This window comes from Cygnus atratus, chromosome 3 (assembly GCF_013377495.2).
Source record: "Cygnus atratus isolate AKBS03 ecotype Queensland, Australia chromosome 3, CAtr_DNAZoo_HiC_assembly, whole genome shotgun sequence".
NCBI classification, from domain to species: Eukaryota; Metazoa; Chordata; class Aves; order Anseriformes; family Anatidae; genus Cygnus; species Cygnus atratus.
In genome coordinates this window covers 114,562,297-114,575,443 of record NC_066364.1, presented here as the reverse complement: position 1 = coordinate 114,575,443, position 13,147 = coordinate 114,562,297, and the positions used below count along the sequence as shown (strand labels likewise).

At 38.5% G+C, this 13,147-nt stretch overlaps 1 protein-coding gene across 5 annotated transcripts in view; it reads left to right on the top strand.

The window, feature by feature from the left end:
• Window positions 1–13,147, top strand: part of PLCB4 (phospholipase C beta 4) — a 203,252-nt gene that overhangs the window by 141,256 nt on the left and 48,849 nt on the right. For 3 of the 5 annotated variants that reach the window (XM_050709677.1, XM_035552924.2, XM_035552923.2), the window contains 10 exons: window positions 64–157; window positions 798–877; window positions 1,339–1,423; window positions 3,884–3,974; window positions 4,884–4,979; window positions 6,503–6,603; window positions 8,309–8,344; window positions 11,046–11,187; window positions 11,804–11,888; window positions 12,120–12,244. In XM_050709677.1, coding sequence (XP_050565634.1) covers window positions 64–157; window positions 798–877; window positions 1,339–1,423; window positions 3,884–3,974; window positions 4,884–4,979; window positions 6,503–6,603; window positions 8,309–8,344; window positions 11,046–11,187; window positions 11,804–11,888; window positions 12,120–12,244 — 935 coding nt within the window. The remainder of the gene's footprint in view (window positions 1–63; window positions 158–797; window positions 878–1,338; window positions 1,424–3,883; window positions 3,975–4,883; window positions 4,980–6,502; window positions 6,604–8,308; window positions 8,345–11,045; window positions 11,188–11,803; window positions 11,889–12,119; window positions 12,245–13,147) is intronic. The other 2 variants (XM_035552931.2, XM_050709679.1) reach the window with 1 other exon arrangement.

Here is a 13,147-nt window from a genome sequence, read left to right as displayed (position 1 = left end):
TGTCCCAGGCAGCTCACCTGTACTGAAGCACTAAGAAAGGTGATATTTTTCTTGGGTCTTTAGATGTGTTGAGCTGGACTGTTGGGATGGAAAAGGTGAAGACCAAGAACCAATAATAACGCATGGAAAAGCAATGTGTACAGATATTCTTTTCAAGGTAAATGCCTGACCTCTCCACCTGGCAACAAACCCCAGTAGGACCCCTGGACAAGAATCCATGCAAGGCACCCCTCTCTTCCTCAGCATCTGCCACTGCTCCATTTTGACAGACTGACAAATTGCATAGGCATGGTTTCTTGTTCCCAGATATTAAGGCTCATTTCCTGCTCACGTTACATACCCCTGTGCTACTGCTGCCTTTCCACAAAAAATGCAGAAAGCAGGCTTGATTACTTTGCCCAATATTTTCATATTCGGTGGCTCTTTGAACAGCAGAGTAAATATCCTCCCTGCTGTCTGAGAAGTTCCTTAGCTGTGGAAACAGCCTGAAGATGCAGGAGTCATTCAGGGAACAGAAGTGCTTCCTGGCAGGATGGAGATGGTAGTAGATTCAAGGGTAGCATTGATGGGTTGCAGGTGAAACTGCAGCTGCAGTTGGGTGCTGGTGCACAGGTTGTTTGTGGGGGGTGAACAGAGAAGAAGGAGCATACTTTTTTTTTTCTAGTTCTGGTTTCAGTTGGCACATGTGAAACTCAGTTCTGTGTTTCTGAGGATGAGGAGGAGGACAAAAAAATCTTTTTCATTATGATTGTAATTTGATCTGTTCTAATTTTGAATCCTATTATTGCATTTTAAAGGATGTAATTCAAGCCATTAAGGAAACAGCGTTTGTTACATCAGAATACCCCGTCATTCTTTCATTTGAAAATCACTGCAGGTATATAGTGCCCTTTTTAAATTTTTTTTTTTTTAGTACAATGGATGAGAAAGGTGATAAAGCTCAAAAATGCTACTATTTGAATGTACTTGAAAAGTGTGTTGGGCTATGCAGATATGCTGGGTGTTACTTGGAAGGGAATGTACTTTAATGGTCGATTTTTAGCTAGCTTAATAGTAGCAATATTTTTTATCTGTGGTAAAGCTGTGAAATATATTTGCATGTTCCATTAGTTGTGTGGGATTCAGTTAATCTATTTTCTTGGTCTTATTAAATTCATCTCTGTCAGATAATAGACCTTTTTTGACAGTTTAATTACAGTAAAGTAATGTGTCTCAGCTGAGAGAAATTGGGTAGTATATAATTTGGGAAGTCTACATTACTTAGTATTATTCTGTTTTGCTGACTAATAGTGATTTCATTTTTATATTTAAAAAATGAACCAACATCATCTTTTACAGCAAATATCAGCAGTACAAGATGTCAAAATACTGTGAAGATCTTTTTGGAGATCTCCTGTTGAAGCAGCCTCTAGAAACACATCCAGTATGTTATCTTCTGACAGTGTTTCTATTTTTTACATTATCTGTGTTTAAAAGAGACAATAAACTGGGGTCTTATCACCTATAGTTGGAGTGCTGATCACTACCAGTCCTGTGCTTTCAAAAATGACTAGTGTATTTGAATGTCTACGCTTTTTGGTACAAACATCCTTATCTGATTGTTCAATCTCTTCTGTACAGGGCTCTGGCAAGCAGCCTGGGGAAATCCATCCCCTTGATGTGTGATGCAATATCAGCTCCTATATAAAATACACCGCATACATTGTATTTCCAGGTCATACATAACTCTGCAACTTGCCAGTCACTGTTGAAAAACAATTAATTTTAAATTGCATGGTCTCAGTTGGGGAAACCTTCTATTTCAGCTACACTTTGCATGCTTTATGCTCTAGATCAGACCCTGAAGTCTAGGTGGCCCCCACTACTGCATTAACAATTAAATTAAGCAGAGTTCCCTGCAGTCTCATTTGGACTATCAAGTGCACTGTAATCTGCATGCACTTCACTCTCCTGCGTGGCAGGAGGTAATAACAGGCACTCCTCCACAAACACAGTGTTTGAGGCTTTAATAGCTTGTTATCCACTGCTTGCAACTACTCCCCCAGTCCTTTGCTACTCTCCTGAGCAATGTGCTCACTGTCTGCCAGCAGCCACCCAAAACCTACAGGCACTCTTCAGTGCTGTGGGAGACCATGTCAAAGAATATTCTGCTTTATTTGTCGTCTCCTGCCAGGGGCCTCCTGGTATTATCATCTTCAGAACTGTGCTTTTCTTGGGTTTCCTTGCATGTTGCAGGGACAGCAACTCACCAGGCTTGGTGAATATCAGGTCATTGCCATGAAAGGTGCATCTGAGAGAACTAAACCTGTAATGTTGCCTGCTGTATGTAGCACCTTGCCACATTCCTCATAAATGACAACCTCCAGCAGCTTTCAGGCAAGCCTAAAATAAAGCTGGCCAAAGAGAACCATGCTGCTACCTCAGGGCCCAGTAATTAGTCTCAGATGCCTGTGCTCTGTAGCACTACTGAGCCTTCTGCAGTTTGTGCCCCTTCCTTGTTGTGGGTGAATTCAGTCCCCAGCTGCTACCAAAGCAAATGTGGCAGAGATGGCCACAGGAGCCTGAATTGTGTATGAGTGCTTGTTTTCTGGTACTTCTACAGACTGAGGAGGACAGACTTCAGAGAGAGACAGCACTGGCTGAAGCAGATTTAGTTTTAAGGAAATATTCGTCCAAATGGGCATGCAGCTATGCCCTGTGCGAGGGGGTGCTTGGGGATGAACGAGCTCTGCGGCACTGACATCTAGTGGAATTACAACTCAGGCACTCTCAGGAACAGTTGTATTTTGTCTTCATCCAGCATGCCAAAACTCCAATGACTATGCTAGCCCTGGTAGTTATGGATATCGTTACCTTCTTGGAAGGAGGTTTGCACCCATTCTTGTGGAGTTGGGCTGTTTTTTTTTGTTGTTGTTGTTTTTTCCCTGGTTGTTAATTGTCACCTCTGCTTCTTTTATTGGGTTTCAAGTTGTGGTGCTTTGTTCTTTTGTTTCTTTGTCCACAATGCTGCTTCTATGTAGCTCAGAGTTGGATTTAAGGATCAGAATACCTGAGCATTTCTTCTAAGAATTTTTACTAGTCCTGGCAATATTTTCTACTCCTGTACTATTTATAGTTATCTGGGAACCACAATCCATTATAGTAGTGACTCCCTCTATAATATCCTTAGCAAGCCTAAGGTGGAGAGTGTGTTACTTATCATATCCAAATCTGTTTCTTAGCCTCAGTGGTGTGATGAGGCTTAAATCAGAGGATTTTTTTTTTTTCCAGTAATATATTTTCTCCCTCCCAGAGTTGGAACAAAACCTTTAGTAGTACTTCCTGTGTATGTCAGACTTGCCATTTGGCTTTCACAAATACTGAAGATGTGACCCTGTAGCCCTACTGGCAAAAATAGTCTTCACCACTTAGCTAAGGACTGGGCAGTTTTCCATTCACCAATGCCAGCCCACTTTTACTCTGCATATGTGGGCAGCCTCACTTCCATTATTACAGCTTGAAGGGACTATAAAAGGTGAGTTATTTAGAGATGAAATTAAAAAGGGCTAAACTCTGACTTAAACTGCATGTGAGCCACATGTAGAGAAGGAAAGTAGGAAGTCCTCTGATGAATGGTTGGCGGTCTCTTCTGTGCCTACTGCTAGGCAGGACAGAATGGGAGACATTATAACCAGTGTAGATGGGGATGAGCACAGGTTTCCCATGAGATAGGGAAGAATCAGAGGAGACAACTGTAGTCAGACTGCCTCCAAGGGTTGTGCCTGAGGTGGCACTGCTTGTTCACTGCCCCTTACCATTACTGTCCTAAAGTCAAAATCCCCAGTTGAGTTACAGAGAGGTCAAATAGGTGTTATTAAAACCTTTTCTATAAATTATTTTACAGCTTGATCCAGGTAAAGCCTTACCTTCTCCTAATGACCTCAAAAGAAAGATTCTCATAAAGAATAAAAGGTTGAAACCTGAAGTAGAAAAAAGTAAGTAATCTTGTCTTAAACAAAAGTCTAGATTAATTTGAATGGACTTTGTTACTAAGGCTTCCAAATTGCTCATACATTTCTGTTAAAGAATATGAATTACATGTAAATGATACTTTGTTTGCCCTTGTGTTTCATATGACTGACAGAGCTTAGGCCTTGCTATCTGCATTCAGCAAGGGCATAGACAGACCTGGAAATGTAACCCTGGGACTTTATCAGATTGCTGTTCAAGCTAAAATATAACACAGATAGGATCTCTAGTAAATTCTGCCTACACTGGTATGTTTACATTGCTGTGTTTTTCCAGGATAAGCAAAAAATGAAATGGAATTTCAAATTGCTCTTCTTCTTGTTATTGCTAGTTCTGATATTTATCTCCTTTCAGTAATAATGTTGCTATCTTAGTTCCCAGTATGGCTGAAGTGATAGACCCTGGTCCTTCTCCAGTAAAAGATAAGCATGCAGACCTTCTGCTGACTTCAGCGATACATGATTGTGTTCATACTGTCTAGCTGAAACGCACATGGCAACACAATTGAAAATTCAAGTGCCTTGTCTCCATTTGCATACATCAACCACCAAAGAGATAGCTGTCTACTTATTCTTTGAAGAAATAATATGCTCGCTCCAAAGGCCTTTGAAGTCTATGGAAATATTTTCTGTAACTTCAGTGAGCTTTGGATACAGCTCTTACTGACCACTTTTCAGATCTAAGAACAGTATGTGCCTAATGATGCTCATGCTCTGTAAAATTTTATTGCTAACTGAAAACTCGATCTTAAAGATCCCCTTAAATAAAAGTAGCTCTCAGGATCAGAGAATCATTTATGATTGTTCTGATGTATTTAATTATGCTACAAACTGTTGATGTCATGACTGATTACTTTTTATTTTTCTTATGAACAGAACAGCTTGATGCTTTGAAAAAGATGATGGAGGCTGGAGAAACTGCTGCTCCTGTAAATATCCTGGAGGATGATAATGAAGAAGAAATAGAAAGTGGTGAGGATTTCATAGAGAAGGGCTCTCAAACACTGCCTATTGTAAAACAGTAGACTGGCATCAAGTAGTATCTGCATTACCCACAGAGTCACAGCCTGTGGCAGGAGCAGAAAGTATGGGCTCAATGCAGGACCATTTATACAGACTTCCAGCCTTACCATCTCATCTCAGATAGATACTACAGCAGCTCCTGGCTCTGTTGTAGGCTGTGGTAGAAATGTGAGCTCAGTTAGTACTAGGGATAATTTTTAACTTTTACTCACTGTTCAGAAATCATACTGGAACAGAAACAAAGTCAATTTTCACTGTACATATATGTGTTGAGGGAGGGAGGGGGTAGAGTGACTGGGAACCTGTAATCTTTGTTTCAAAAAGAGATTTTGTTACTATTTATAATGCTTGTGTCAACATCAGATGGGATTATTGCATTATCATTTATAAGGATAAAATCGAAGATAGGATTTTTCTTGCCAAACTTCAGATGCCTTCAGTTTAAACATCTAGATATGAGCCAATGATGCGGAATGTCTTTATGGCCAACAGAGAAAAAAAACATTTTTAGGTTGTGATTTACCTCACCTATGTCCACCTTCTGAAGAGTTAAATCATTCAGTACCTGCTGGTCTGTGACCCATCTGACGCCAAATGTCCCAGCTTTAGCCTATCCCTTGATCCTCTCCTTGATTTTTTCCTAGCACAAAGCCACTGCTGTTACAGTCAGTAGAGTTCAACGTGGTAGATATTCTTGGTGATCCATGGTGTCTGTCCTTGCAGTTCCGAAAGAGACTGAAGTACAGTGATTTTTTGGAGAGGCCTCTTAGTTTCTTTCTTCAAATCACCTAAGAGCACAGAGGTGATTCTGTTGTTTGGCAAGCTGATTTCCATTGGAATGCTTATTTCTAATAATGCTATTATTAATTATGTGCTAGACCTCCAAGAGGCTCAAATAAGTATTTTCTAAAATTATTGTTTAAGTCCAGCTGCGTAATGTGGTTAATGATGTTGTGTTCATAAGGGACCTTTTTAGCTTCTTTGAGAACACCACGTTCTTATAGAAAATCACCCTCAAAGCAAACGGGAAGGATCCCCTGTAACAGGGGCACATGAAGAGAGACTGACTAGCCACATGAGGAGTTTGGATGCAGGCAACCTTTTTCATCTTTAGTTAGAGCACCCTGCCTTCATTTCTTGTTATTACCCCAAACCTATATTGCTGGTGCATTTTTGTTTGTTTGTTTCTTTGTTGGTGGTGTTTTTTTGCCTTTTTTTTTTAAATCAATGATTCCTTCAGAAATACACTAAAAATCTCCCTTATTAACCATGTCAAAGCCACAAGAATCTCAGGCCTTATCTGTAATTTATTAGTACTAAATCCTTGGAAATCTAATACCCTGGATTCTATTTCTATATAAAGATATGCTGTAACCAAACCTGTGTATTCAACTATCGTTTGTTTCATGTTTCACGCTAAAACAGCAGTTTGCTGTGGTTTTTGCACTGATCCTTCTTTCTTTTTTGTGCAGCTGACCAGGAAGAAGAAGCTCATCCAGAATACAAATTTGGAAGTGACCTTACTGTAGATGATTACGGTCAAAAAGAAGCTGTTGCCATCAGTGTCAAAAAGGTGGGATTGCTTCTTTCTTATATCTCTTTGAAAGCTTTCCATGGAGGCGGGTGTAAAAGACATTGTGTTTTGTGGAAGCATCACAGCACAGTCAGAAGAGTCAAACACAAGATCTTCACCAGATTCTTAATGTTTAGTTTCATGAGAAAACAAAATTTTGTAGATCAAAATACCCCCTGCTTGTTCGGGCAGAATACTTATTTAGGAAACAGAAATGTATGTAGGAAAAAATGTGTACATGAAGTTGGAGGATTTGACCAAACATACTAATTAAAGGCAGCAAGCAGTTTCTTCCATCTGGCTCTGATATTTTACTTTGCATCTCAGTTTCAGAGCCCTAATATGAGATGAGTATTAGCTTTCTTGCTCAGTAAAGTTTTTTGGAAGGCTGCATCCTATGTCTTTGTTTCAGGGATTCTTTATTGTTAACTCTTAGGGTAGATTGTCCCTTTCATCTGCAGCAGTAAAGGCAAAATAGGAAGATCACTCTCCAGTGGGGTGGTACTGCAGTGGGGCAGTACCAGAGAGCCAGGTGGCAGATAGCGTAAGAGTCCCCTTTGTTCTACTGGTGCTTGGTTTAGTGAAATTTAGTATTCAGGAACAGAATATTACTTGACAATAATTAGATACAGAACATTGGAATTCAAAACTAAGCCTGCTCTGGTACGGAAGACATTATTGCTACTTGTTACAGGGAAACAAAACAAAACAAAAATTGAGTACTAAGGTGCTTTATCAGATCATGCTCCTCTGTCACTCAAGTGTTTTGGCCACTTCTTCTCGCCTGCCTGGCTACCTTTGGATCTTACTACAGATAGAAGTATAGGTACAGAAAATCTTTCGTAGTAGACATTGCTGTTGGCACTGTCTCTCTCTTCAGCAGTATCACAGAGACAACAGACCTGTCACCTTCTTGGTTTCTCTTCAGTTCTCCATCTTTGCTTCTTCAGTATTTTTGTGGATCTTCCCAATGAACTGTTTAACTCCTCTGTTCTAGGGCTGGTTTCACTTGCTAAATCAGCTTGTCCTTAACTACCTGAGCATTTTTCTTTTTATTATTTTTATTTTGTTTTTCAAATTAGTCACTCATCATCAGTATATACCCTTTGTTAACTACTCTGCTTCTTTGCTGGTCAGTGACTTGATCCTTATTCTTTAGGAATGTATATTCAGTGCCAAGTCAACATTTATCTAAGATACTTGGTACTGGTAGTTTATAATTGAAGACAGACAGCAGAGAGGCTTACTTGTCCCATTGCAAATAGCATCTTGAGATAGGCCTTTTCCAAATGTAGACATCTAAAGCACATTTACAGCTTTCTTAACCCTTAAGTTTTCAGAGTCTGGGCAGCCTACATATCCAGATGATCCTTTGTGTACTCTGGTGTGACATTCTTTCATTCTTCTCTGAAATTTCCAGTCCCCAACATCTAGTGATAAGAGCTCGTTTGGGCTTAACTGTCTGGCATCCTCTCTCCTGTTCTAACTGCTAGCCAGCTGCTGAATTTCATACTTTGTGTACCCAAATTTGAAAGAAACTTCAAATTTTTCATATGGGACAGATGAGCCATGCAACAAAGTGGAAAAGGGTGTACTTTTTGCTAAATGCATTAACTTTTTGAGTTGTTTTTTTTTTTTTTTCCTTACTGTGAGTGTCTCCTATTGCATTTTCCTTGGGTAATGCATATATATTTTTTCCCCTTAGGCTGTTGAAGATTCTGAGCAGGAAAACAATAAAAAGGTGACATGTAGGCTGTTACATAGTTTGTTTTATTGCTTTATATATAAAATACATATTACATGCATTCTTAGTGGTTTACCAATTTTATGTGCAGTTTCACTACTCCTACAGTATATTTCTGAAAGTGACTCTGCCTCCTTTCCTCCTCTAGTTGTATACTGGTGTTAGGTCTCAGAAGACATGGGGACAGACAGGAGTGCATGACTTGTGCCTGCTTAGAAGTGTCTGATCTCAGTCTCAAATGTCATGCACTGGGAAACAGCAGTTCTTTGAATGGTGTTGAGATGCATCTTTCCCATTTTTTTGTTTGGTTGTGTTTTGTTTTATTTTTTAATCTTTTCCCTTACCTTGACTGCACTTTGTTTTCCTCTCTCTTTTTCCTCCTTTTGCTCTCCCTTGGGACTTCTGCATTTCTTCTCCCAAGAATCCCTTCTGTAAGACTCTTTCCACCTCCTTCCACTCTTCTCCATCCTTCTCTTCTGTCATTAAAATTGCTCCTGTTCTAACCACACTTTGTTTCCGTCTATTTTGTTTTCTAAGTGGGTTCTGATTCTTTTCTTGATGGTGGGGAGGTACAAATAACCTAGAAAGATCAACTCTCCCTTTGTTCTCTCTCTCTCCCCCAAAAGTGTCATGTCCTGTCGTAACCTTTACTTTGTCTCTGTAGGCTTTAAGAAACATCCCATCCCTACTTCACCTCCCTAGTTCATAATTTTAAAGTTCAAAATTATTAGCTGTGAACACTGCAAAAAGCATAGGCTGTTCATTTTTAAAAATTGCAAGTCTGCAGGTAACCAAGATAAAATTAGTGGCCAGTAGATTTTCTTAGAAAATGATCATAGAGATGGTGTGTCAGTAATTTAGTCATACAGCTATACCCTGCAGGGTGCTATTGTTCAGCACTAATGCATACAGTTTTGAATTCCTTTTCACCGTGATTCAGTACTTAGATGTTTTTGGATCAAGATAGTAAAATATGATTAGCAATTCTGAGCAGTCAGCAGAAGGCACATTGAAGAAGCCGGGTTTTTAGATCTTCCTGAATATTGGCCTTCCAATGATGATGAACCTGAAAAGGACTAGTTCCTTTGAAGGAATTTGGCCTTAATTTGATCTAAACTATATTACAAAATATTGACCTGCTAACAAAAAAGCCTATATTCTACTAATAAAAGCGTGTATCATTTGGCATATTCAGGAAACAAATCTGTGAACCCTCAACATCTGGATTCCTGAAAAGCAGTTGTTTTGAGCCCTGGTGAGCAACATTGAAATAGGCATCAGTTTGACTTCATGGGCCTCTGGAAGTTTAATTCAGTCTAAACTGTGAATAAAACCATGTGTACCTGGACTCATTCTGGTAACTTGTATATTCCACGCAGTACTTGTGACTAATCTTAGCATATCAGGGCATATACTTTTTCTTGAAATTCATTTTTTGAAACATGTCAGAACTATATAGCAGGTGCAGGTACATGCCCATAATACTGATAAGTAGATTCACATTTACTTTTATCTTCCATTTCCTGAATAAGTGAGTTGCAGTAGTTTAGGTACTGTGGACTGTCGTCTTCTTCCATGTTTTAATGCTGTGAAGTATGATGACTCTTACTGCCTAAGAAAGAACTTTGCAGTTATTCACTGTTATTCACTATTTGCTGATACAATAATGGAGGAGAACTTCCTGACAAGCACAGATTGCATTCTGAAAATAAAAAGCTGTACTTTAAGAAATTTTGAAGATACTTAGTACTTCCTTGCTGAAGTTCATAGTCAGCCTACAGGATGCTAGATTTTTTGGTTGTTGGTTCACTGGTAGGAGAACAAGCAAACAAGTTTGTGGGAAAATGCTGTGAACTGTAAACCTTGCAGAATTTGCATGGATTTACAGAGATTTTTTTCTTCTCCCCAGTGAAAAGAATATGTTTCAAACTAATTTAGGGAAAGGAAAAAGTGGAAGGAAGATTGACAGGTAGACAGATCCGCAAAAGTTGGCAGGTAGATCCACATGAGAAGTGCTTCATATTGTGGTTTTCTATGATGTGAGATACTTGCAGAAAACTTGCAGTTCTATTAAAATATAGTGTATCCTCATGTAAATGATGGATTCACATATTTATTCTTGTAAGTGGCCAGAGATATGAGCTTGGTACTGTGTCTCTTGTTGGTCTTGTGACATCCATCTCTCCAATGAAAGCTGTAAATCCTATTTTTTGGTTTGCTTTTATTAGTAACAATTAGCAATTGAATCAATTTGTGTTTTGATGCTGAGAAAGTTGTACTCAGTATACAGTGTGCACTACTGCCACAATTGTTATCAGAAAGTGTGTACTAAATTGCAGTTCTTAGGAATTTATATGACAATGAGCATGATCTCCCAGCATTGTTCAGTCCATTGTAACATTTCTCTTTTATCCCCAAAATTACCCTACTAACATCATGAAATATTTACCCACTGCTTAGGATCTTTTTTTTTTAATCATTGGTCCTCTCACATGCATCCTATAATATTGAGAATGTTTGGTGCATATATCAGCAAGAAAATAAATCATAATTTGTGACATGAAATTTCCTCTTTTCTGATATAAATATGCATTTTCTTTAACTTTCTGCAGATTCGGGTATAATTTTGTGTCACATTTGAAAGTCTAACAGTATTTGCATACACAAATAGTGATTATTCTTTTTAATGTGTTTTCAGGGTTTAGTAACTGTTGAAGATGAACAAGCGTGGATGGCATCTTACAAATATGTAGGTGCCACAACAAATATACATCCATATTTATCAACAATGGTCAACTATGCTCAGCCTGTAAAATTTCAAGGTTTCGATGTAGCAGAAGGTAACATAAAAGGTTGAATGAAATAAAAGTATTTGTCTGCTTATTCTAGGTAGTTCTTTTAATCTCTATATTTCATGAATTTAGAAATGGTGGAAGATTTATTTTAATGACTGTCATCTGTCTCCCTGAATATAAAGTTAGCATGCTATTCTATTGATCATCCACAAGGAGTCACTAAATTACCGGGAGAATATGAAGCTGTTGAGGTTGATTATATTCTATAGACCCTTTCAAATAAATTACTTTTTTTTAGTTCATCTTTCTGTAAAGTAAGGTGAGAGTGGTTGTCACAGTGGTCAGCAGTTAGCTGAAGTTTTCATATTGCACCATTAGACCATTTATCATGTTTTTTGTCTTATCTAGCAACACAACATAGGCTCTAAAGAGCAATTTTCTTGTAATGAAAAAATTAAAGTTTCGTTAATTTCCCAGAAAGTGAAAGAAAGTGGCAAGTCAGAATTGTTGCTTAATTTCTCTGCAGTATAATTTGATTCAATGAGTGACAGATAATGGGGAAGCAGACCTAAATTTGCTATATCCTTCTGTTAGCCATAGTGTATTATTTTGAATATGACATTACAAAAGTGCTTTAAAATATCTTGTCTCTTCTTTCTAGAACGTAATATTCATCATAACATGTCTTCTTTCAATGAATCAGTTGGACTAGGGTATTTGAAGACCCATGCCATTGAGTTTGTGAAGTATCCTTTCAAGTCTTCCTGGCTATTACTAGGTCCTCCTCTCTATTAATGCTACAGATAAACAACAAATGAACATTTCTGGGTTTGCAGTGTTCCACGTCTATAGTGGAACAAAGAAAGTAGCTTTATAAGATAAGAAATAGTAAGATTAATGTAAGAAATACTGAAGTTACCAGGACGTGACCATACATTTCTATGATGTTATTTCATTTTCCTTGATGAATTATACAGTTATAATAAACGACAAATGAGTCGGATATACCCAAAGGGAGGCCGAGTGGATTCAAGTAATTACATGCCTCAAATTTTCTGGAACGCTGGCTGCCAGATGGTCTCACTGAACTATCAGACCCCAGGTAGGCAGCAACGACCAATGAACCTCGATCCTAAAGAATGATTTGGGCAGTAACTCTCAAACAGATGCCATGGATTTGCTTCTGGCATTTTTTGAGGAAACGGACATATGGCTAAATAATGTGGTGGGGGGGAATTATGGAAGCGTAAGATAAGGAGTAATGAAAAAGCTCTACTTTGAAGGAAAATTTAGCCTCCTTTCATGGAAAAATAATAGAGTACTATAACTTCTCAAATTATAATGTTTTATTAATAAAAATATTAATTGCAGGGGAATCCCTGTTTTCACAAAACACTGCTTTGGCACAGTTTTGTGCACGTCTCCAAAGTAAAGATGAAGTGAGTATACAAATTAAGATGGTAAAAAGTAGTGACTGTGCCAAGTGCATTTCTAGACCAACTGATGTGAAGTGTTAGAGAGTCATGTGTTTAGCATCAAAGAATGAGGTCTGAGATCACATCTTGGAGAACAATACCCAGGAATGTAAATGCCTCTCCACAGCAAATACTGAGAGGAGATCTATTGTTCTGTTCAATCAAGGTGTGAGTATAACTAACAGGGTGTTTGTTTTGTTTCCTTTCCTAATTAATACAGGAAAGTCTTCAGCTATATATGTAACAGAGCAGTTTTTCCATTTTCATCTTCTATCTGTGATAGGACCAATGTTCTGTATTTTTTTGCTTTTCTTTTCCTTCAGTGGTGATTTTGGTACTGTAGAAACTTCTAATGATCACAAGCTCTGTCCTGCAAAGCTTTGCACCCTTGCCATGACTGCTTTCTAACTGAGGAGGCAAGAGAAAGCTGTACTGGAGTACACTGCTCGTAAGCCAGTCACTGAACATGGTTTGGAGATCAGAGCACATATGCAAGCTTCACCCTTCTCCCAGTACTGCCTCTGCCATTG